We start from the raw sequence: 22894 nt of genomic DNA, 5'->3' as shown, positions 1-22894 counted from the left end.
AGGTAAATATTATGATATCACAGTGTTGCTGAGGGGGGTTAGTTTAAATACCTGCTTAATGAAAAACTTGATAAATTAATGATAATACTCAAATCAGAGCCGGTCCTAGGGTTGCCGCTGACCCGGGCAAGCTGAACTTTGGTGCCCTTAGAGGTATTTATTATTTATTTATTTATTTAAGTTTAAATTTATTTATTTATTTATTTTTACATTCTTATAAAGCCACTAAAACGCATAGCGTTTCTGGCAGATCCTTAATCTAACATAATTTTAGGTAGGCAGGTATAAACTGATCTCCGCCCTTGTTTAACTGCTGATCTTCGACATGTATAAACTTGAAGAAAATTGCGTTTATTTAGTTAAAATTACTTCTGCTGTTCTGTTGCAATTTCTACTGTTACAATTTTTTTTCAATTTAATTTCTGTTTTGATCTCAGTTAGTCTTAAGTTTCAGTCTAAGTGTTTTTCCCACATCTTGCCTGAAACGCTGTGCGTATTAGTGGCTTTAGGCATAGTATGTACTAGCTCTATTTAGACATCCAACATTCTGTTTGTAACTCATTTTACAGTTGGGTTAACAGAGGCTACAGTTAAGAATTGGCGCCCAGTCAATCCTCCCCGGTCAGGATACGAACCCAGGACAAAGCGCTCGCGAAACGCCAGGCGAGCGTCTTACCACTACACCACGGGGACTGCATTCTACCATTTATTCCACGTGCCTGTAATTTCCATGCCAGTCTTTCATGCAGTTCATTATCAAAGGCTTTAACACCCCAACTGATGTATTTGTAGAGATAAAGCTTGTCAAAATACGTGGGCAACGGGCATTTTCGGAGGAACTGAATGCTTTGTGTCCTGTCACACACACACAGATCACACTAACGTGATGCATCAAATGAACAAATCCACAAGGGCCGTGACGAGGATTCGAACCTGCGTCCGGGAGCATCCCAGACACTGCCTTAATCGACTGAGCTACGACAGGGTAAAAGGGTTGAAACCGAAGTTCTTCTGAACTTACTGGATCCCGTAGCCTCTCCGAGGCACAAACCAGGCTTTTACACAACCCCCCCCCACTGCACCCGAGCTATGTCAATAGGCCGTCACGGCCCTTGTGGATTTGTTCTTGTCTTGTGTTTAGCAGCAGTAAGGGCGAGACTTTGTCCCAAGGGTATTTAAGTTCGTGCAGGCGACCTCTTCTCCACCTATCATTCACTACCATCATTCTATCCACCTTCAGGCATTGCTAACCAGCCAGTACAGAGATAATATAAAACCCATCACTGAAATCCTACATATAGGAAAAGAGGCACACAATCTAGGGCTGTCAATCACCCTAAATTGGATACCAAGTCACACTGGCATAGATGGTAATGAAAACGCAGACTCACTAACAAAAAATAATCTTGCTTGCAAAAACAGGAAAGTTTCTGTATGAAGGATATGAGTGAATTATATTGCGCCGGGCAACGCGCGCACATCCCATCGGTACTTAGGTCAGCCATAGGTCGCCACCTTTACGGGCTCACTATACTCCCTGCTACATGGACATTTTGTTCTGAGTAGCTAAATTTAATACAACAACAACGGGTAGCCAACAGCAGGAGGTGGGGCCAGGGGACCGCCAACAGCAGATGGGGCCTGGGGACCACCAACAGCAGGAGGAGGGGCTTGGGGACCACCAACAGCAGCAGGCGGGGCCTGGGGACCACCAACAGCAGGAGGAGGGGCTTGGGGACCACCAACAGCAGGAGGAGGGGCTTGGGGACCACCAACAGCAGGAGGAGGGGCTTGGGGACCACCAACAGCAGCAGGCGGGGCCTGGGGACCACCAACAGCAGGAGGAGGGGCTTGGGGACCACCAACAGCAGAAGGAGGGGCTTGGGGACCACCAACAGCAGCAGGAGGGGCCTGGGGACCACCAACAGCAGGAGGAGGGGCTTGGGGACCACCAACAGCAGAAGGAGGGGCTTGGGGACCACCAACAGCAGCAGGAGGGGCCTGGGGACCACCAACAGCAGGAGGAGGGGCTTGGGGACCACCAACAGCAGAAGGAGGGGCTTGGGGACCACCAACAGCAGCAGGAGGGGCTTGGGGACCACCAACAGCAGAAGGAGGGGCTCGGGGACCACCAACAGCAGAAGGAGGGGCTTGGGGACCACCAACAGCAGGAGGAGGGGCTTCGGGACCACCAACAGCAGCAGGAGGGGCTTGGGGACCACCAACAGCAGGAGGAGGGGCTTGGGGACCACCAACAGCAGAAGGAGGGGCTTGGAGACCACCAACAGCAGCAGGAGGGGGTTGGGGACCACCAACAGCAGGAGGGGCTTGGGGACCACCAACAGCAGGAGGGGCCTGGGGACCACCAGCAGCAGCAGGAGGAGGGGCCTGGGGACCACCAACAGCAGGAGGAGGGGCCTGGGGACCACCAGCAGCAGCAGGAGGAGGGGCCTGGGGACCACCAACAGCAGGAGGAGGGGCCTGGGGACCACCAACAGCAGGAGGAGGGGCCTGGGGACCACCAACAGCAGGAGGAGGGGCTTGGGGACCACCAACAGCAGAAGGAGGGGCTTGGAGACCACCAACAGCAGCAGGAGGGGGTTGGGGACCACCAACAGCAGCAGGAGGGGCTTGGGGACCACCAACAGCAGGAGGAGGGGCCTGGGGACCACCAGCAGCAGCAGGAGGAGGGGCCTGGGGACCACCAACAGCAGGAGGGGCCTGGGGACCACCAACAGCAGGAGGAGGGGCCTGGGGACCACCAACAGCAGGAGGAGGGGCTTGGGGACCACCAACAGCAGAAGGAGGGGCTTGGAGACCACCAACAGCAGCAGGAGGGGGTTGGGGACCACCAACAGCAGCAGGAGGGGCTTGGGGACCACCAACAGCAGGAGGAGGGGCCTGGGGACCACCAGCAGCAGCAGGAGGAGGGGCCTGGGGACCACCAACAGCAGGAGGAGGGGCTTGGGGACCACCAACAGCAGGAGGAGGGGCTTGGGGACCACCAACAGCAGGAGGAGGGGCCTGGGGACCACCAACAGCAGGAGGAGGGGCTTGGGGACCACCAACAGCTGGAGGATGGGCTTGGGGACCACCAATAGCAGGAGGAGGGGCCTGGGGACCACCAACAGCAGGAGGAGGGGCCTGGGGACCACCAACAGCAGGAGGAGGGGCTTGGGGACCACCAACAGCAGGAGGAGGGGCTTGGGGACCACCAATAGCAGGAGGAGGGGCCTGGGGACCACCAACAGCAGGAGGAGGGGCTTGGGGACCACCAACAGCAGCAGGAGGGGCTTGGGGACCACCAACAGCAGGAGGAGGAGCCTGGGGACCACCAACAGCAGAAGGAGGGGCTTGGGGACCACCAACAGCAGCAGGAGGGGCTTGGGGACCACCAACAGCAGGAGGAGGAGCCTGGGGACCACCAACAGCAGAAGGAGGGGCTTGGGGACCACCAACAGCAGCAGGAGGGGCTTGGGGACCACCAACAGCAGGAGGAGGGGCTTGGGGACCACCAACAGCAGCAGGATGGGCTTGGGGACCACCAACAGCAGGAGGAGGGGCTTGGGGACCACCAACAGCTGGAGGAGGGGCTTGGGGACCACCAATAGCAGGAGGAGGGGCCTGGGGACCACCAACAGCAGGAGGAGGGGCCTGGGGACCACCAACAGCAGGAGGAGGGGCTTGGGGACCACCAACAGCAGGAGGAGGGGCTTGGGGACCACCAACAGCAGCAAGAGGGGCTTGGGGACCACCAACAGCAGGAGGAGGGGCCTGGGGACCACCAACAGCAGAAGGAGGGGCTTGGGGACCACCAACAGCAGCAGGAGGGGCTTGGGGACCACCAACATCAGGAGGGGCTTGGGGACCACCAACAGCAGCAGGAGGGGCTTGGGGACCACCAACAGCAGGAGGAGGGGCCTGGGGACCACTAACAGCAGCAGGAGGAGGGGCCTGGGGACCACCAGCAGCAGGAGGAGGGGCCTGGGGACCACCATCAGGAGGAGGGGCTTGGGGACCACCAACAGCAGCAGGAGGGGCTTGGGGACCACCAACAGCAGGAGGAGGGGCCTGGGGACCACCAACAGCAGCAGGAGGAGGGGCCTGGGGACCACCAGCAGCAGGAGGAGGGGCCTGGGGACCACCAACAGCAGCAGGAAGGGCTTGGGGACCACCAACAGCAGCAGGAGGGGCTTGGGGACCACCAACAGCAGGAGGAGGGGCCTGGGGACCACCAACAGCAGCAGGAGGAGGGGCCTGGGGACCACCAGCAGCAGGAGGAGGGGCCTGGGGACCACCAACAGCAGCAGGAGGGGCTTGGGGACCACCAACAGCAGGAGGAGGGGCCTGGGGACCACCAACAGCAGCAGGAGGAGGGGCCTGGGGACCACCAGCAGCAGGAGGAGGGGCCTGGGGACCACCAATAGCAGCAGGAGTCAGCAGACCGTCCTGGGATCAACATCCCGGGCAGCAGACGTTGCTGGTACAGTCAACACAGCGTCGCTGGGGTCGCCTCGCGGTGATTACTCCCTCATTTCCTCCTATTTATCCTCCCCCCGGAGCTAATTATCATCATTTTCAGTTAAAATGGTCGTGTTTTCTTGTGGCCTACGTCTGTGTCTCGTTAATATATGAGCAGTTGGAGTAGTTTTGGTGGAAATTACATGTTTTTCTCAAGTTGTGAGTGTAATGTTTACTGTGTGTCTTGTGCGGTCCCAGGAAGTGTTGTGGTGTGTGGTGGGGAGGGGTTATTGGTTATATCTTGGCTGTGATGTGTGGGGTAAGGTTGTGGGGGGGCCTGGAGTGGTGGGGGGCGTTGTGGGGGGCACTGTGGAGGCCGGTAGTGACTTATGATGCACTACACTATGTGAAGGACGGTAACGTTTTACTTTGGCATTTCGACAAAGTTCGTTTTCTAATAGTTAAAACCGCACGAATTGTTATTTTAGTGTGTGTTATATAAGATTAGGCTGCTAGGTTATGTTAGGCAGTGTTAGCATAGGTTTGGCCATGTTATCTTGGGTTTGGCTGGGTTAGATTGGTTTGGGTAAGGTTAAAACTTTAGGTTTTAAAACCCATTGGCTAACCATCTTGGGTCCAAAGTGACATGTCCACGAGGAATTGTGCCACAGCAATTTGGTGGAAATTGGTCAGTGGCCAGTGACAATTTTGCCAGTGTTGGTTTCCAAAGTTGATCAGTAAAAAATGTGTTTTTCACAGGTATTCAACTCCAAACTGGTGGTTAAGTGAAGAACGGACCCACCTGTCCGGTCTGTCTACCCATCATGTTCTGTCCACCTATCATGTTCTGTAAACAGAACTGATAGTTGGTACTTATTCAGCCTTGGGGAATGTTAGGTGATGTTGTTACTCGAGGCTGTGAATGCTTAAGTTTTGCGATGCTAAGCTTAGCAGCAGCGGCCAGACCCCGAAGAGTCGCATCCTGACCTCGCTTGATCACTAGGGAAACATTGTGATGAGTTTGGCACTAATAATAATATAGAGGAGTCATACAGGGAATAAACAATTTGCAGAATTAGTAAAATTAATTGAAATGTTTGTAGTAATTTTGGAAACATTGGTTCTCAGTTTGTGACTGATGGTTCTTAAAGGATCATATAAACTCCTGTATTGTGGGGTAATAATGTAAATAATAACACTCATGCTGATATTATGGCCCTGTTTGTATGGGCACTCTTGATGCCTTATAGGAATAGTGGCACTACTGTTGTTAGGTGGAATTGAAACTAAATTTGCATACTCTTTTAAAGCTTTCATTGTAATCTTACAGCAAGATGTGGGCCCCAATACACATGCGCAAGATATTTGTGGGAGGCATTGACTACACCACAACAGACGAGAGCCTAAAGGAACACTTCTCAACATGGGGAGAGGTTGTCGATGCTGTCGTCATGAAGGACCCGACCAACAACAGGTGGGCGCTTGCCAACACACTTCCTCTTCTTTTTGGCTATTATTGAGGAAGTATTCCTTCTGAAAATGTACAGTAACAATGCATTAGTAGCACTGTATATAATGTGAGGACTTAGGAATTAGTTTGTCTAGAGAGATGTACAGAGACTTGTCGGCCATTTCTAAAACTCGAGGTTCGTAAGTGTTACAGGGATGTGATAATTGTTGTGGTATACTCATTGTAAAGCTACCACTATACTGTGCTCCATGGGCCACCTTATTCATTTCAAACATACAATCTAGCAAACTCTCCTGGTGGGGTGGGTCAAGGCCTGGCCCCCAGGGAAAGTACTCCCACAAATACAGTATATCTAGTTTAGGGTATGATAGACATCTCCACACTGGACACAAGGAATAATTAGTATGTATACTTTATGGTTTAATAATCACAGAACCCTTTCCTATGACAAAACCCCTGGTACTGCCTGTTGACATTTACCTTATGCTCAGAATCCCCCTGGTCCAGGGATTAAGACTCACAAACAAAACATTCTAGGCAGGCCCAAAAACCTCTGAAGGAAGTACAGTTGAAATATCCCATAACCCCCCACAAACATAAGAAAATCCTCTCTAAACTCATTCCCACAAACACAATAACAGTGGAGCAAGCATAGAGTTGCATACAGTAAGAAAAGTTATTAAAGTAGATCAGTAACCTGTACTTACAATAATACTAGGACTTATCTGAGGCAATTTCCCAAGAGTCAATACAAATGATCGCCTGCCATCCAGTTCTGTTACCAATTGAATCCGTGTTCCCACAGTGCCTCAGAGTAGCCTAAATGATCATGCAGTAGCAGTCTGCTCTGACTCATTTGACCATTACCAATCTCTTATATTGTCACATCATATTTAATGTACTTCTCTGGCTCTTTATTAATTCACTAATTTACACATTATTTTAAAACTAGCCAGGAACATACATGCCAGTAATCACTTAAAAGTCTGGCAACAATGCCTCAACTTATTTATTTATTTATTATTTATTTATTTATTTATTTATTTATTTATTTATTTATTTATTATAACTGCCTCCAATGTGCAGTATTCATTTTATCTGTTTGCAACATTATCATGTTCCTCTATCCAAGACCACACAGGTCATAACAGTAAGTGAGATGTTCAAAAGTGGGGAACCCATGTATATAGGCATAATAATGGGAAGGGAATATCTAATCCTTTTCTCCATAACTTGGTTTTGTTTTGGTTATACAGTACTCCTACTACATTGGCACTTCCCTGTACTCTCACCACAGTCACTTGGCTATGCCCTCACTGCAGTCACGTGGCTATGCCCTCACTACAGAGTCACGCGGCTATGCCCTCACTGCAGAGTCATGTAGCTATGCCCTCACCACAGAGTCGCATGGCTATGCCCTCACTGCAGTCATGTGGCTATGCCCTCATTGTAGTCATGTGGCTCTGCCCTCACTGCAGTCACTCGGCTATGCCCTCACTGCAGTTACATGGCAATGCCCTCACTGCAGTCACATTGCTATGCACTGCAGTCACATGGCTATGCCCTCACTACAGTCACATGGTTATGCCCTCACTGCAGAGTCACATGGTTATGCCCTCACTGCAGAGTCACATGGTTATGCCCTCACTGCAGAGTCATGTGGCTATGCCCTCACTGCAGAGTCATGTGGCTATGTCCTCACCGCAGAGTCACGTGCTACAGAGTCACATGGCTATGCCTCCACTGCAGGGTCGCACGGCTATGCCACCACTGCAGGGTTGTGCGATTATGCCTCCACTGCAGGGTCGTGCGGCTATCCCCCCCCCACTGCTCGGTTAAACAGTTATGCCCCCACTACAGGGTCGCGCAGCTATGTCCACAGTGCAGGTTCGCACGGCTATGCCCTCACTGCAGGGTCGCGCGGCTATGCCCTATCAGGGGTTGGGGATTTTATAAACTTGATAGTGAATTTTACATGTAACAAAATGTTACATGTAAAGTGCAGGGTCATGTGACTGTGCACTGAGGGTATAGCCACATGACTGCACTGAGGGCATAGCCATGTGACTGTTGTGATGAGAATCTGGAATAGAGCAGTAACTATTCTGGCAGGTGCTGTGCCAATCACACATTAATAAAAAAAAAAAGAGAAAACAAAGTAAAAAAAACTGCTGATACCTCTACCGTGTGAGAGCTGCAGGTAAAAACAAGAGAATAAAAACTTTCAACATTTAATATAACAAAAAAGTCTATAATTTTACACAAACTGACAAGTAATAATTAATGACAAAACCCCTTATCCACTTGGCTTAAACACAATTAAAGTAGAAATATATAAATGTGAAATTTACATTAATAACAAAGGTGAAGGTAATACTTTATACAGAATTGCTATGTGCGTCTACCGTCACCCGGAGGTGAGAGTAGCTGGGGCAGCAATGAGCACTAGAAGAGTAATCCGACACTCTGGACACTGGCAGGGCTTCTTATATGGGCTGTGACGTCATATTTGGCAGGAATACTGGAGTTGGAAACAAGAAGCCGGCAGTTAGATGAGCGAGAGAGGTAGTTAGGAGAGGTAGAGAGGGAGAGGTGGCGTCTGGTCAACCAGCGAGACAGCAGGTGCAAGTGTCTCGTGTACTGTTGGATGGGGGGGGGGGAAAGAGGTGTGTCTAGACAATACGTTTTGGCACGTATTGTTTATGTTGAATCTTGATGTTGGAGCATGCTGATATGTAGGCGGTAAAGGAACAGGCAGGAACTTCTGCTATACAGGAGATAACCATAGCACTGTACACTGATGACACAGCCACGTGACTGTGCACTGAGGGCATAGCCACGTGACTGTACACTGAGGGCAAAGCCACGTGACTGTATACTGAGGGTACATAGCCACGTGATTGTGTACTGAGGGCATAGCCACGTGACTGTGAACTGAGGGCATAGCCATGTGGCTCTGTACTGAGGGCTTTGCCATGTGACCCTGCACTGAGTGCATAGCCAAGTGGCCATGCCCCCAGTGTAGAGCCACATGGCTATGCCACCAGTGCAGAGCCACGCGGTTATTCCTCCCCCCCCCCCTCCCAATGCAGAGCCACGTAACAAAGCAAAGTTAAATTCTGTTTTGTATTAAGGTTAAAGAAATGGGTTTCTCCTAATAAAAAGCTGTTTAGAAAAATGAATTTTTCTTGTTTGGAAACTGTCAAGAAATGGAGGTTTATTATTTTGAAGCTTTTGTCTAGACCTTTTGTTATAATTGAAGGTACTATATAGCAGAAAAAAAATCTTCTTTAAACATTTTACAGGTTAAAGTCTTCTTAGATATTTTTAAGGATTTGCCATGCATGTGTTCATCAGAACACAATGTGTATTTTGGTTTATACCTGGATTATACCTGTAATAATGTTCTTCTGTCCTCCATGGACAGGGTTAAAGATCTCTTAAACAGATAGTTCTGGATTTATTGAACAATCAATAAATTAAAAAAAACAATCAATGTTACAATGTTAGATCAGCATTTTAAAATGCTGATCTAACCCACATATGTAAATACACAGACTTGCGTATGTCCTACATAATTAGTGTTCAAGGTATCTTTTACATATGAAACCAGTAAAGGAACAGTGCCCAATCATCCCAAATCTTCAGAGATTTTAACCTGGGTCATCTTGTTTGAGAACCAAGTTGGGAAAGGTGCACTAATTGTTATGATGCAAATTTTGTGTTGTAGTATTAGGATGCTGTTGTCTTGAAAAGTGAATTATTTCTCATAACCAGCTGTTTTCTCTACATATGTGCCTCATGTTATGAAGTAGTTAGGTAGAAAAAGGCTCTTGATGGAATTATGATCTTATGAATGATGAAGAACATGGGGAAACAACAATTGTAGCTTAAGTGTACAGTTAAGAATTTTCATATCATCAGCTGTCCCATTACAGGTCTCGAGGATTTGGATTTGTTACCTTTATGAACCCTGACCATGTGGATGCAGTGCAACGAGCAAGGCCACACAAGGTTGATGGGCGCTTGGTGGAAACGAAACGTGCTGTACCACGAAGTGACACAAACCCGACCTTCCTCCCAACTGCCAACCATCCTGATGCAACTCATACAAGGATATTTATTGGAGGTCTTCCCCAGGTGGGTCATCAATTAATAATTCAGGAGTGTTGTAAGAAAGATTTCTAGTAAAGTGGGCTAATATGACATTTTGATTGTCCCCGATCTCCAGCACTGTAACATCTCTGTAAAGACTGCCATGATTGTAACATCTTCATTGTACACAGTGTCCATCATTGTAAACTGCACAAGATATCAGTCATGATACTAGATATGTGTGTGCTGTGCTTTGTTCTGCCTCCACTCAAGGAGTCTCGTCCCAAGTAATGTATGGGCTTCAGCTCTTCTGTGGAACCTGGTGATTGACGTAGGCTGGAGTTTTTGTTGGTTTAGGGGTGAACAGTGTGGGTTGTTTATTAGTTTTCTGTGTCTGTTCTTTGCCTGTGCCTTCCCTTGCCATGTTTGCCAGGTATTCCCCCAATGCCTGTTGGTCTTCTCAGGCATCTGGTGTGGAGCCTAGCTTTTCCAAGAGGTTTGGTACAAGTAATTGGGGCCTTGGTAATTGTGAGGATCCCAAGGAAGTGTCTGTGGTTGCCCTTCAATCCTTCCTGGTCATGATACTCAGAATAGACCTAAAACAATGCTCAAGCAAGAGGGGTTATTCAGTAACTTCAGTTCTAATAATAAATGGATAGACTGGGAGAAACTAAACAGGGAATTTACAAACATTCCATTGGAAACTGTTCTAAGTAATAAAAAATCCTACAGAAGGAATAGAAAAACTGACTTTGGAAGCAGATAAAGTCTGTCTAAAACATGTTCCTTTGAGGAAAGCCAGAAAGAGGTCCAACGTAGAAAGAGAACGCAGACAACACTATAAAATAAGGAAGAAAAATAACGGAAATGCTTAGGCAGACAGGACTTTTACTACAAAGAAGGAATAATTCAAACAGGGAGATTGAAGAAATTGAACAAAGACTGAAACACTCATATCAGATTGAAGAAAGGCAACTAGAACAGAAAACAATTCAAGAAATAAAGGAAAACTCAAAATATTTCTTCACATATGCAAAATCAAAGGCAAAAACCACTGCCAGTATTGGACCTATTCGAATGAGTGAAGGTTCATACACTGAGGATAACAAAGAAATTAGTGAAATCCTGAAAAAGGTAGCATGAGGATATGTTTAGCACTCCGATAAACAGGATGACAGTGGAAGATCTGGACAACTTCTTTATGGGTGATATCCAAACCCCTGTAAATATAACTGATATCAACACGAGCATGGCAGATGTTGAAAGAGAAATTACAAACATGCCCCATGCACTCAGCTTCAGGTCCAGATTCATGAAATTCAATATTTATAAAGAAATGCAAGGTGCCAGTAGCACCGGCACTCAGTATAGAGTGGAGGAAGAGCCTGGACACGGGGATGACACCAGATACGTTTAAATCAGCAGACATAGCCCCTCTACACAAGGGAGGGAGCAAAGCATTGACAAAGAATTATAGACCAGTTGCACTAACATCCCACATAATAAAAGTATTTGAGAAAGTGATCTGGAATCAGGTCACCAGTTTCATAGAGACCAATGACCTTCACAACCCAGGCCAACATAGATTTAGAGCGGGAAGATCGTGCCTCTCACAACTACCAAGGCAGTGTCTGTGATGCTCTTCGTCGTAGGTTTGAACCCTCGTTATGGCCCTTGTGGATTTGTTCATATATGGCATACATAGACGTGATAAAGCACCTAAATTATTGGGATCGTCTCGATACTCTCCAAATGTAGTCAATAGAAAGGAGACGAGAGAGATACACATGGAAAATACTGATGGGCTACTTCTCAAATCTTCACAGTAAAATAACAACATACTGGAGTGAACGATATGGAAGAAAATGCAGAATAGAGCCAGTGAAGAGCAGGGGTGCCATTGGCACAATCAGAGAATATTGTATAAACATCAGAAGTGCACAATTGTTCAACATCTTCCCAGCGAATATAAGAAACATTGCCGGAACAACCGTGGACATTTTCAAGAGAAAACGATAATTTTCTTCAAGAAGTGCCAAACCAACCGGCCTTTGGTGGATATGTGGGCCTGCGGGCCACTCCAAGCAACAGCCTGGTGGACCAATCTTTCAGAAGTCAAGTCTGGCCTCGGGCCGGGCTTGGGGAGTAGAAGAACTCCCAGAACCCCATCAAGAAGGTACTGTACTATTATCTTCTGAGGGATTTTTGCTTAGCACAGGGGACTATTTATCCTCCATTGCAGTTTGAGCTTAATTCCTTGGTTGACTGCCCGTTCATCATTCCCTGAATGCCAGTGTTTCCAGGTTCCCATCCTTTTACTGTATTTTCCCAATATCTCATCAGTACCTAGCTTCTGATGGTCAGACCTGCTCCAGTTTCTCCTGTAGGACCGGGACCTTGCTTCTTTGATAGATCCCGCTTCTTTTGAGTGTGAGTCTGCCTCTGTCAGTTGGTTGTGGTTTGAGGCTTCAGGACAATCCTCTTGTTTTCATTGGGGGCTTGGAATGGTTTTTACCATTCCAAACCCTCAAAGCCTGAATGTTTAGTTTATTTTATTTATGTAGGTGACTACGAGAATGGAGGACCCACGACTCTTGTTAGCAGGCTTAGAGCTTTCTCTTCCAATGGCTCATGCTAAGCCTTACTCACAAGTCTGCCTGGAATGCAACTAACAAGTTAGTTTACAACCAGGTACCCAAATACTGTTGGGTGAAGTGAAGTGAAGAGTTAAGGATTGCCACCAAGACAATCCTCCCTGGCAATGACTTGAACCCCTACCAAACTGCTCCCGAGGTGCAGGGCAAATCAGTTCTCACTGCATAGTTTGTCTTTTGAGATGCTGACTCGTGCCAGTTTTCCTTGGCCCTGCCTCAGAATGTGGGCAGTTGGCAGCTACAAGTGAATTTGCCTTTGCTCTTTGCTCCTCTGATTGCAAGGGATCACAGGCTTGTCTCTGGCTCGCTCTCCCATACTCCATATCTGATCTGTCCTGGAGTTGTTTGCTGGTCAGGCTTTGGAGTGGGCTTGATGTTTTGGCTATGGTGCTGAGGATTGGGTCCCTGTTGCCTGCATTTCAGACTGTACTATGTGATGTGAGGTTTCTGATTATATAATTTAAAATATATGAACATGTAGAAAAACCTGTAATCCCTTGCCTTCTTTCATACACTTACACTCACACATGAAAAAATTATTGGCTTTCAAAACAAACTGGATTTTGGCCATAAACCTTGGTCATAACAAGGTAAAAAATAAAAAGTTTGACCTTCGGCAAGTCGCTGGCTTCCTGTCCTTATTGAGCCACTAGTTGGCCATCTGGTAAACTCGGTAATAAAATCAAATACAGTACTAAAATGAGCTAAATTACAAATGAGTGGTTTATACAGTATTGTGTTTTATTGTTTTACAGGACGTAAAGGAGGATGACTTGGAATCTTATTTTGCCCACTTTGGTAGAGTTACTTGCGTCAACATAATGTACGACAAGACTAGCGGCCGGCATCGAGGTTTTGCTTTTGTTGACTTTAACGACTATGATCCGGTTGATAAAGTTCTATGTAAGTTTTTCATTTAGTTTGTATATCATTGTATATTTAATATTATAGAAAGTTCTTCAAATTATTTTAAGGTGTTTAATGGGTTAGTAATGCAAAACTTTCACTTCAATTTTCTTCCTTCACAGTAACTCGAAATCACTCTATCAAAAGTCGGCCAATAGACGTAAAGAAAGCAATTAGCAAGTCCGATATCACCAAAATCAAGAGCTTGATGTCTGGGGTTGTTGGCAATGCCGAGGCAAGTTTTCTCGCCAGTTTAGGGGGGGGCAGCTCTAATGACGGCACTCCTGCTACCACTCCTTTGCCACCTCCCATAGGAACGCTAGCAGCACTTCCAGGACCTTCTGGCACTGCTGCAATTAATGGTGCTGCTTTGGGGCGCGTTGCAGCTGCCAATTTGAATAATGTGGTAACAACCTCTGCGGGCAACCCAGCCCTCACGAATGCCGGGATCATAACACCTGTGGCACCGCTTACTCACCCATTCTTTCCTCGCCTACCATTAGCAGGCCTGCCTGGGTTCTCTGCTCAGCTGCGATCGGGCTGGCAGTATAGTGTGTCTGGGAATGCTGAAGTGCTACGGAATACAGCTGGTCAGTCTCCCTAGAACATTTTTCTTTTGTTTATGTAGGATGGTTGGAGTTCAAAGCTCACTCCCTTTACCTCATGTTTGTTTATATATTGTACAAGATATTACAAATACTGTATATATATTTTGCATATATTGTTTAATTGTTATGCAGTATTATAAAATGCATTTAGTACTTTTAGTGATGGATAGATTACCAACACCATGACATTGGGAAAGTGCAGAATTATTTTCAGGATGAGTCCCCCAATGGCATAACTGGAATATAATAGAATGGGCGATCATATGTGGTTAGGCCTACCCATTGGTAGTTCTATTTGAGGAGGCTACATCCCACCAGTTAGGGAGGTGGGGGGCAGGATTTAAGCAATTTAATTTCAACAATTGAGATGTTAACTGGGAAAAATTATTTTTTAACTGTTTAGTATTCCTTGGGAAACAGTACTGACCCTCAAATACCAAGACAACAAATAGAAATATTATATACAGAAGCATCAAAATCTGCTTATAATATGTCCCACTGAAATAGAGACTTGGAACTTTGAAGTGTTAGCCCTAGTGGATCAAAACACACTGAAGTCAAATCCTGGTCAGCAGGCATGACTGATGATGTGAGTCCCAAATTAGCTATTCATAGTGAAGGCTAGAATAGAGACCTAGAGTTGAGGTTCTGGAATACGCTTTCTTGTAAGTCTGACGACCATTCTGAGCACCAAGTAACGTAAAAAAAGTAAAGTAATTGGCGAGTCTCACAGAAATCTTAGCCCATTTTAGAACTGGAAAAGAAGGGAACTTGCCAGTAGCCATACCATAGGGTCAGTGATATGAGCAAAGACCAACCCGAAACCACAAGACAAACCAAGAACAGTGGTGTTCTACCCAAATCCTGGTCAGTGAATGTGAGAAACCAACACAGAGGCCTATAATGTGAAGCAAGGCTTTGGAAACGTCATCTTCACCATATGTAAGAAGTGAGACATGACCCTATGGACATTTTTCATAACTTTCACACCCCTGGTCAACACGCTGTGAATCATGGTGCAAAGAAAAGAAAATAACTGGGCAGGACCTGAGATACCAGAACACATTCCCAGAGATACTGGATGACACATCCATGACATAGGAGGACACATCCAAAGACACTGGATGATACATTCAAGATACAGTATTGGAGGACACTTCTGAGATGCCAGAGCACACAACCAAGACACCAGAGCATACATCCGAGACACCAGAGCACACTATCCAAGACACCAGAGGATATGCTTGGAGAACTGGTCACTCATCTGGAGTGTTGAGGAACCTGCTCAGTGAACCAGAACAGCCATCTGGGGACCTTAGGCACTTGGCCAATGTTCTGGAGTGCTACTTTTACCTTGTCAGTGCATCACCCGACAATCTAGGGCACTCATTTGATGGTCTGGTGCATTGCCCACAGATTTGCAGAATTGTTTTAGATAGTACTGTTCTCTTGTGTTATAATACAGCACCATTCTTGTACATTAAAAATTCTTAAATTCCAACTAGTAGGTGTTGAGAATTTTGCACTCTGGGGCACTTAGTATGGAATGACCAAATATTAAATTGTACAAGATAAATGACAGTATTTCTGGTAGCTGTATTGAGTACAGTATATAGACAAGCAATGGCAATGTGTGTTTAAACATCTTTAGCCTTCTTTTCCTCTATTGTTCATATCCTCTTTGGGCAAATGCCTCCCTCCTCAGCCCATAAAAGTGAGAACAGAGTAATAATAATGATAACATTTTGAATAATCTGCAAACCATTTATTTCAGGAGCAGTAAGTTCTAGGCCCTCCGGAGCACCTGTACTTGCTGCAACAGCCCCAGCAACTGCTGCGGGATCTGGATTAATTCCTGGGGCAGAGAGTGATGGGGATTCGGATGGTACGGCGGAGGACCAGGTGATGGACACGGAAGATGGGAGTGAAGCATGGGGGGGCGCAGGGGTCGAAGATGCTTGTCCTCCTAATGCTCAACTTCTTATTATTGAGCCTTTCTACGGGGGCTCTCACAAGCAGCTTATTACTTGTCTTAGAAATGGTTAGTGTTATACCAATTATTATGTAAAGCGTATCTTGTAATGCATAGATGTTGAGCATGTTCTAGTGTCCAAGTCTCTCTTTTTTTTTTTCATTGTACAGTATTTCAGCTGGCTCAGATTTGTAAATGAAATGTATTTTATCTAATACAATCAATCATTCAAAGACTTTATTTATAAATATAGTACAGGTACTGTACATCTGTAACTGGCTAAGTGTACATAAAAAGTACAGTACAGTGTATTAATTGCATAAGAGAGTCACAATAACTGTTGTGTTGGGCTAGATTAACCTGTGAAGGAAAAATATATTTGTAAAGTTAATTTAAGATAGAATATATGGGGTAGGTTAATTTAAGATGGAGAATACGCCTTCCTCAGATGACTCGGTAATTGGGAGTGAGGATGCGGCTCTATTTACCCTCCCCAGCAAAAAGTGGCACTGGAGGGCTCGTACTGCTGCACTCTACTTCCACCAAAAGATTCCTCAAACTCATGAATTCAAGGTACAGAATGCTAAGTTAAGGACAACATATTAGATAATGATTTGTACTGTATTTATAAACAATATATTGCCACAGTAGTCTTGTTAAATGCATCTTGTAGCAAGATGATGTCTGTAAATATAATCTCCATAAAATACGGTGTCTTTAACACATCATCGTTGTCCATACTGCATGCTTCATGTTACAGTACGAAGTACCTGTACAAAAGTAAGTTTTGTAAAAGTAACTCTGGAATTTTATATGTGGTTTCTCTAAGATTATTATAATATATAATTTCTTCAGACAAAATTTAGTTTATAACTTGAAGATACAAAATTCCACCTCTTGAATATTATAAAATGATTCCTATGGGATTGTTTTATATTATAATTTTGTGAGCAACTAATTGGCCTAGTGTCTTGTAAGCTTCATTCATATAAATCCTATAAATGCATTCCCTTGATTATTATAATGGGATTTGGGTAAACCAACTGAGTGTGTGTGTGTGTGCATATTTCCTTACTGAGCTGTCACATTGGGTTGCCTCCCAAGATTAAATCTAGTGTCATATGACCATGATCACAAGCAGCCAGGCAAGATGACATTCTGGCACCGGTCCCACAGAATTTTTAGTCATCTGCGTATGGTCATATTATGTGCTAGGGAGTCATTGAAAATCACTACGTCTGGCTTGGAATGACCACCAAAGGTAAATTATTCTTGCAGTGTGGAATTGGCCAGGAAAGCAACCAGAGCAACCACGCTCAGAAATAGGGTATAAAGTGGTGTGAAATTCTTTCTGAGCCTCACCTTATTTGCTTCCTACTTCTGTGCTTCTGATCCAGTCTTTCCCATCATGCTTGACTGAACTGGGCCTTAAGTGGGGATTCCCACCTCCAGTACTTAGTAGTGGTTGGTGTATCTAGTGTTGTTTATAGTTATGTATTTTCAATGATGATTGGCTATATTTGCAGTTCTGATTGTTTCTCTCTGTAAGTATATTGAGGTACATTCTTCACTGTTTGTCTGCCCCTGGACTACACAAGATCATTTGAAAACGTACATGCTTTGGTGGTGCTCACAGGCAACCAGAGTCTGGTGCTAGACAGTGACCTGGGTGAATCCATGGCCTAGGCTAGGAAAGCAACTGAGATGCTGCTTACAAATGACCATTTCATTCCATACTATTCTCTTTATCTGAGAAGTTCCCTTCAGTGTCTCCCCCAAGCTATGTGCTGGTTCAGCCAAGCCCTAATTAAGGAGGTGCACCAGTCCTAAGAGACCCAGCCTTCCTTTTAATACCAAATAAATTATCAGTCTGTGTATCAATCTGGAAGCTGATTATCCTCATAAATGGAATTTGTTAGACACATTAATCATTATACCATATTCTCCTATATTCTAGACTCTGTTTGCTTCGTCGACTCTTAACCTTTGCGAGCTGATTGGCCTTCGTCCTGACTTGGGAAAATTGCGGAAGATTCTATACTTTCACGAAAATCAACTCGTTTATCCTGTCCGCAAGCAGAAAGACCGGGACTTTCAATACGGCTACAACCAAATATTATCCTGGTGAGTGATGCAACAATGGGTTAAGGCTGTTAGCTGTCCCATGACTACTTAATAACTACTTATTGAAAGGAATAATGCATGTTATCTGATCACAGAATATCCTAAATAACAGCTTGCATGGTGTATAACTAAGATGAAAAACATGTATTGTCCATTCAACATTCATTTGTAACTTTGACAGCTTGGTGGCAGATGTTATAGTGTTCAACTCTCAGTACAACTTCGAATCTTTCCTGCGTGAGCTTCCACGCCATCTCAAGCTGCAGCCTGACCACAGGGCTGATGCCCAAGTCATCGCCCAGAGCATCAGGGAGAAGAGTCAGGTAAGCTGTGGGCTTTGTTGGTAGAAGTGCACTAGGAGAGCTAAATGTATGGTGTAAAAAAATATACATTTCCAGGATTTATTTATCACTTAGGTTCTTTATTATAAATTTTCTGCATATGCAGATTATTGTGCTTCTTCAGGTGGGGATTCCATGCTTGTGCTGCATACTCAACATTCTTACATACATTATATGTACTGGTGTTTATAAATGAATGGAATACATTAGGTTGCTGATAAAATGATGGTGTTAGGGGTGGTATATGAATTGATGGATTACATTAGTGTTTAATAAAATTCAATTTCTGTTTATATTTATCCCATCTTCTCTGTACAACCCTGTCTGAAGTTTAAGGTCTGGTACCTCTTCTCTTAGAATGGCAGTATGGTGCACTGTTATTTCCTGTGTACTGGGGGCACACTGTATTGCTCTCTGGTTTTCCATCCATCAGTGTTTGTCTTTCATTCTTCCAGATATTACATCTTCCCAGATATTACATCCTCACACATACTTTTTAGCATAATGGCCTTAATTTGTCTTATTATTTTTTTCCAGATTTCTTTATTTGGGATCTGTCAACTGCATTGCTATTTCAGCCATTTAGTAGATTAAACAGAGGTCTCCAAATGATTTGTAAGTTTGAACACTGAATGCAACCCACAGGTGATATACTTCCCCGTGACTATCTCCCACAAAACCCGATGTCCAAAAGATGCCCTGGAACCTCTCCACATTATCTGGCCACACCGCTGGTAAGAGAACTCTTGCACTGTCTTTTATCTTTAGCTTGGATGTGATATCAGAGACTTACTGGGTACTTATCCAAGATAATTTGATGTGCTTAATTTATTAAATGATTTTCTTATTATTTACCTTATACATAAATAATGATTGCCTATAACTGTAGGATACTTGGTTTGATCCATGATTACCATTTGAACATACAGTATTAAAAATTTCTACTAAAATCATGGAATGGAGAGAGAGTAGGTAGAATTGCAAGGAATTGTCCTGAGTGGGTCCAAAACTTATAACTGGCTAGCCAGAGTGGTCTTGACACTCTGGTCTAGTGCAGGGATGCCAGATTGGGCTACTTGTAGCCCAATTGTGTTACCAATTAGGATAATTGTATTTAATTAAAAAGCCAGCTATGTATGTCGCTACATACTACTTTCTCGGCGACAGTTAAAATAAGCTGGGCTATTTATTCTGAAAAGCAAATCAATCAGAAAAAAAAATATTTGGCTACTTTTATTGTAAAGTTTGTGACATTTAGTTCTTCAGCTCGCGACTTTCGGCAACTCAAATCTGGCACCCCTGGACTCTAGTGTGGTTTGTGTCTCCCAGTGTCTTCAGGTCTCCCAGGTCATCCACAGGGCTATTCGGTCTAGCCAGCCTGCAGTCTATCCTCGTACCCATGACGTTCGGAAGTTTGCTGCTTTGGCTTCCGTCTTCAGCAACATGTCTTGGGCTGATATTCTCGCACAGGGATTTTGGAGGTTGAACAGGGTCCTGGCCACCTGTTATTTGGTCAATATTCCTGGTCCTGGGTGTTTGTGTGTGGCTTTGGGTCACAGGTTGCAGCCAGTTGTTTCGCCTTCGAGTTAAGGAGTGTGTGGGAGCCGCCTCCCGAGTAAGTCCCTCTATTCCTTATCTTTGGTTATGTAGCTCCATGGAGCCGAAGGGGCTCCCCACAAAAACCAGTGTTGAATGTAAATAAAGGCCATTTTCTGGGTGAGCCCCAGAGGCTCCCTGGCACCCTCTCTCCTCCCACTTGATGATTTTTGCATTGTTTTGATGCTTAGCCTCTGAACTGCAGTTGCTGGGTGGCCGGCGCGGGGTGTCTGGGCCCCCGGGAGGGAAGGCTGAGCGGACGAATGGCTGGGGGGGGGGTGACGTTTGCTTGTTTCCTTGGGAATTGATGGAGTTCTGCCTCTCTGGTTTTCGGTTGCAATTTTCTTACCATGTGGGTTTGTTTTGTTATGCCTACCTTTCTGGGTGCCTAACCCCTGTCAATGGCAGATAAGGAAAACCCAGAGCCACAGTTTTTTATTCCAGGGGCCATTGCCACCCGTGCCTCTCTGAAGGGGGCCAGTTTCTGGCTCATGGTCCCCAGTATCTTGAACACCACTGACTAATGCCCTGGTCTAATGTATCACATATTAGCCCGATAGCTCTAGAAAGCCTCCAGGGCTCACCCAGAAAATGGCGTCTCATTACGTTCAACACTGGTTTTTTATCATTAGTGGCTGTTGTTTGCTAATTCCACTTTCCTCATGTGATATTGTTCTTGTTGAGTTCTCTCCTGCATTCTGATTGAGGTATGCATTCCCTGTTTCTGGGCTGTGTGTGTCTGATGGATTTATCTTCTCTTTATCTTCTCTCCTCAAATGGTTCTGGTGGCATTTTTTCTGGTGGCTGGATCACATATGTTGGGTTCCAAGTTCTATCTCCTTTCATTTTAGGTTGTGAGATATTTCACCATGGTTGTTTTGGCTGTCATCTCTGTCGGACTTCTGTTCTGACAATAGGACTCTTGTCAGATTTCTCTAGATTTGTTTGAGTGTCTTCTCCATTTTTCTTTCTCCTGATGTCTAGTGAGGTTGTAGTTCTGCCACCTCTACGCTACCTATGTCAAGCATTTGTGTCATTCTCTGCTGGTGTCCACATGAGATACAGGTATGTCTCCCAAGCCTCCCTTTCTGGCCCGGGTCACCAAACTATGCGCCCTGGGTCACTTGACTGTATAATTTACTTTATTCACCAGCCTTTTGTGTCTTTCATTTCCTCATTCATCTCCCTTTTTCCTCTCCATGCTCACCCTTTCCTCTCATGGAGCACCACTATGCAATGATTGGAGGATTGCCTGCTCTGGTGATCCAGAGATCAGTTAACACTTTTGCACTCTTCTAACTCCCCTGGTGTCAACCGTTTTTCTCTTGTGTCCGAGTCGGTGATGCGAGCAACATCCACATTTTAAAATGTTTGTTAAAAATTGTAATTTTATCCAATCAATCTGGGAGTAGTTTTAAAATGAACGCCCTTAGAGTGTGCACAATTTGATACCCAAATGAAAGATGTAATACGAAAATTGATGTCAGAACACTGGAAAGATATAAATAATTTTGTGATGATATGCGTCCAAAATGTAAAATATTTGTTAAAATTAAATTTATTGCTCTATTATTATGGGACTAGTTTTACAATACGCGCCTTTATATTGCGAACAGTTTGATACCAAAACGAGCGACGTAACACGATAATTGATGTTATCAAACTGAACAAGTATACACATTAGGTTGCGGGTGTTCCAATTGGTGCTCGTTCACGAGTAACTTTAGGCCTTGCTAAGGGGAGTCACGCCAGGCTTTTGGACTTTATATGCATATACACCTGCAGGGATTTTAATTGCGAACACAATGATACCAAAACGAATGATGTAGCACAAGAATTAAGGTGAAAAAACTGAAACGAGTAAACACATTTCGGTGTCGCCGCATAGTCGCCCGCACCGCCAGGAGTAGTTCGTGCATACAAACGAAGCGCACGCCCTAGGCGCGAGAGTGTTAAGAGTCTCATGCTAACTTGTTTTTCTGTTCAAAGAATAGCAGACAAGCTAACTGTGTTCTTACCTGATGGGCCACACAGCCTGTCCCCTCTAGTTCGACTCTTCCTGTTGGGGAGTCAAATTGAGATCATATACCATGCCCAAAGAGTAACTGGATATTGTATAATACAATGCCAATAACTTCAATGTTACAGTTTTGAAGAAATTAATATTTTCCTCATCCTATAATGGTAAAAATGGGGTGAAGATGATTAATGATTGTGGTGGTGATAATGATGATGACAGTGATACGTTTTTCCACCACTAACGCCTCATTTTATGCCACTGTTCTTCTCCTTTCTCAGGGAACATGACAAGGATCCAGCAACCCTGTTCCAAGTTCTCTTCCAGCTAGCTGAGGCAGGACTGAATTTTCGCATCAGCATCTTGGGTCAGTCCTATACAGAGAACCCGCCAGTGTTTGCTGAAGCACGTCAGCGGCTCTCAAATTTCATTACGCATTGGGGTTATGCAGAAAATAAGGAAAAGTAAGGAATTAATATATGAATAAATATATTTAAATACTGTCTATTATTTATACAGTACATTTGTGTGTGTGTGTGTGTGTGTGTGTGTGTGTGTGTGTGTGTGTGTGTGTGTGTGTAATTACCTAAGTGTAATTACCTAAGTGTAGTTACAGGATGAGAGCTACGCTCGTGGTGTCCCGTCTTCC

At 45.1% G+C, this 22894-nt stretch overlaps 2 protein-coding genes across 4 annotated transcripts in view; one reads left to right on the top strand and one right to left on the bottom strand.

The window, feature by feature from the left end:
- Positions 1 to 1572: 1572 nt before the first annotated feature.
- LOC138370195 (basic salivary proline-rich protein 1-like) lies at positions 1573 to 5305 on the bottom strand. Its single transcript, XM_069334186.1, has 3 exons — positions 5264 to 5305; positions 3010 to 4071; positions 1573 to 2418 (listed from the first exon to the last, which is right to left on the bottom strand). The coding sequence occupies exons 1-3, from the start codon at positions 5303 to 5305 to the stop codon at positions 1573 to 1575; spliced, it is 1950 nt and encodes a 649-aa protein (XP_069190287.1).
- Positions 4343 to 22894, top strand: part of LOC123758627 (uncharacterized) — a 32248-nt gene continuing 13696 nt past the window's right edge. Inside the window, exons 1-11 of one of the 3 annotated variants that reach the window (XM_069334401.1) lie at positions 4343 to 4483; positions 5792 to 5935; positions 9871 to 10072; positions 13437 to 13584; positions 13710 to 14177; positions 15970 to 16236; positions 16616 to 16740; positions 18125 to 18291; positions 18473 to 18614; positions 19278 to 19366; positions 22527 to 22709. In XM_069334401.1, coding sequence (XP_069190502.1) covers positions 5796 to 5935; positions 9871 to 10072; positions 13437 to 13584; positions 13710 to 14177; positions 15970 to 16236; positions 16616 to 16740; positions 18125 to 18291; positions 18473 to 18614; positions 19278 to 19366; positions 22527 to 22709 — 1931 coding nt within the window. In that variant the 5' untranslated portion in view covers positions 4343 to 4483; positions 5792 to 5795. Of the gene's footprint in view, positions 4520 to 4554; positions 4681 to 5791; positions 5936 to 9870; positions 10073 to 13436; positions 13585 to 13709; positions 14178 to 15969; positions 16237 to 16615; positions 16741 to 18124; positions 18292 to 18472; positions 18615 to 19277; positions 19367 to 22526; positions 22710 to 22894 lie in introns of those variants that run through there. The other 2 variants (XM_045743115.2, XM_045743116.2) reach the window with 2 other exon arrangements.

This window comes from Procambarus clarkii, chromosome 31 (assembly GCF_040958095.1).
Source record: "Procambarus clarkii isolate CNS0578487 chromosome 31, FALCON_Pclarkii_2.0, whole genome shotgun sequence".
Taxonomy (NCBI): domain Eukaryota; kingdom Metazoa; phylum Arthropoda; class Malacostraca; order Decapoda; family Cambaridae; genus Procambarus; species Procambarus clarkii.
This window is presented reverse-complemented; position numbering and strand designations above follow the sequence as displayed.

Bases quoted from the DNA above. Each gene is read 5' to 3' on its own strand.
- LOC138370195 (XM_069334186.1), bottom strand. From the start codon at position 5,305: ATGATAGGTGGACAGAACATGATGGGTAGACAGACCGGACAG. The intron at 4,072-5,263 runs GTGGGTCCGTTC...GGTGGTCCCCAG, and splicing joins TGGGTAGACAGACCGGACAG to GCCCCTCCTCCTGCTGTTGG. The intron at 2,419-3,009 runs GTTGGTGGTCCC...GGTGGTCCCCAG, and splicing joins CCCAGGCCCCTCCTCCTGCT to GCCCCTCCTCCTGCTGTTGG.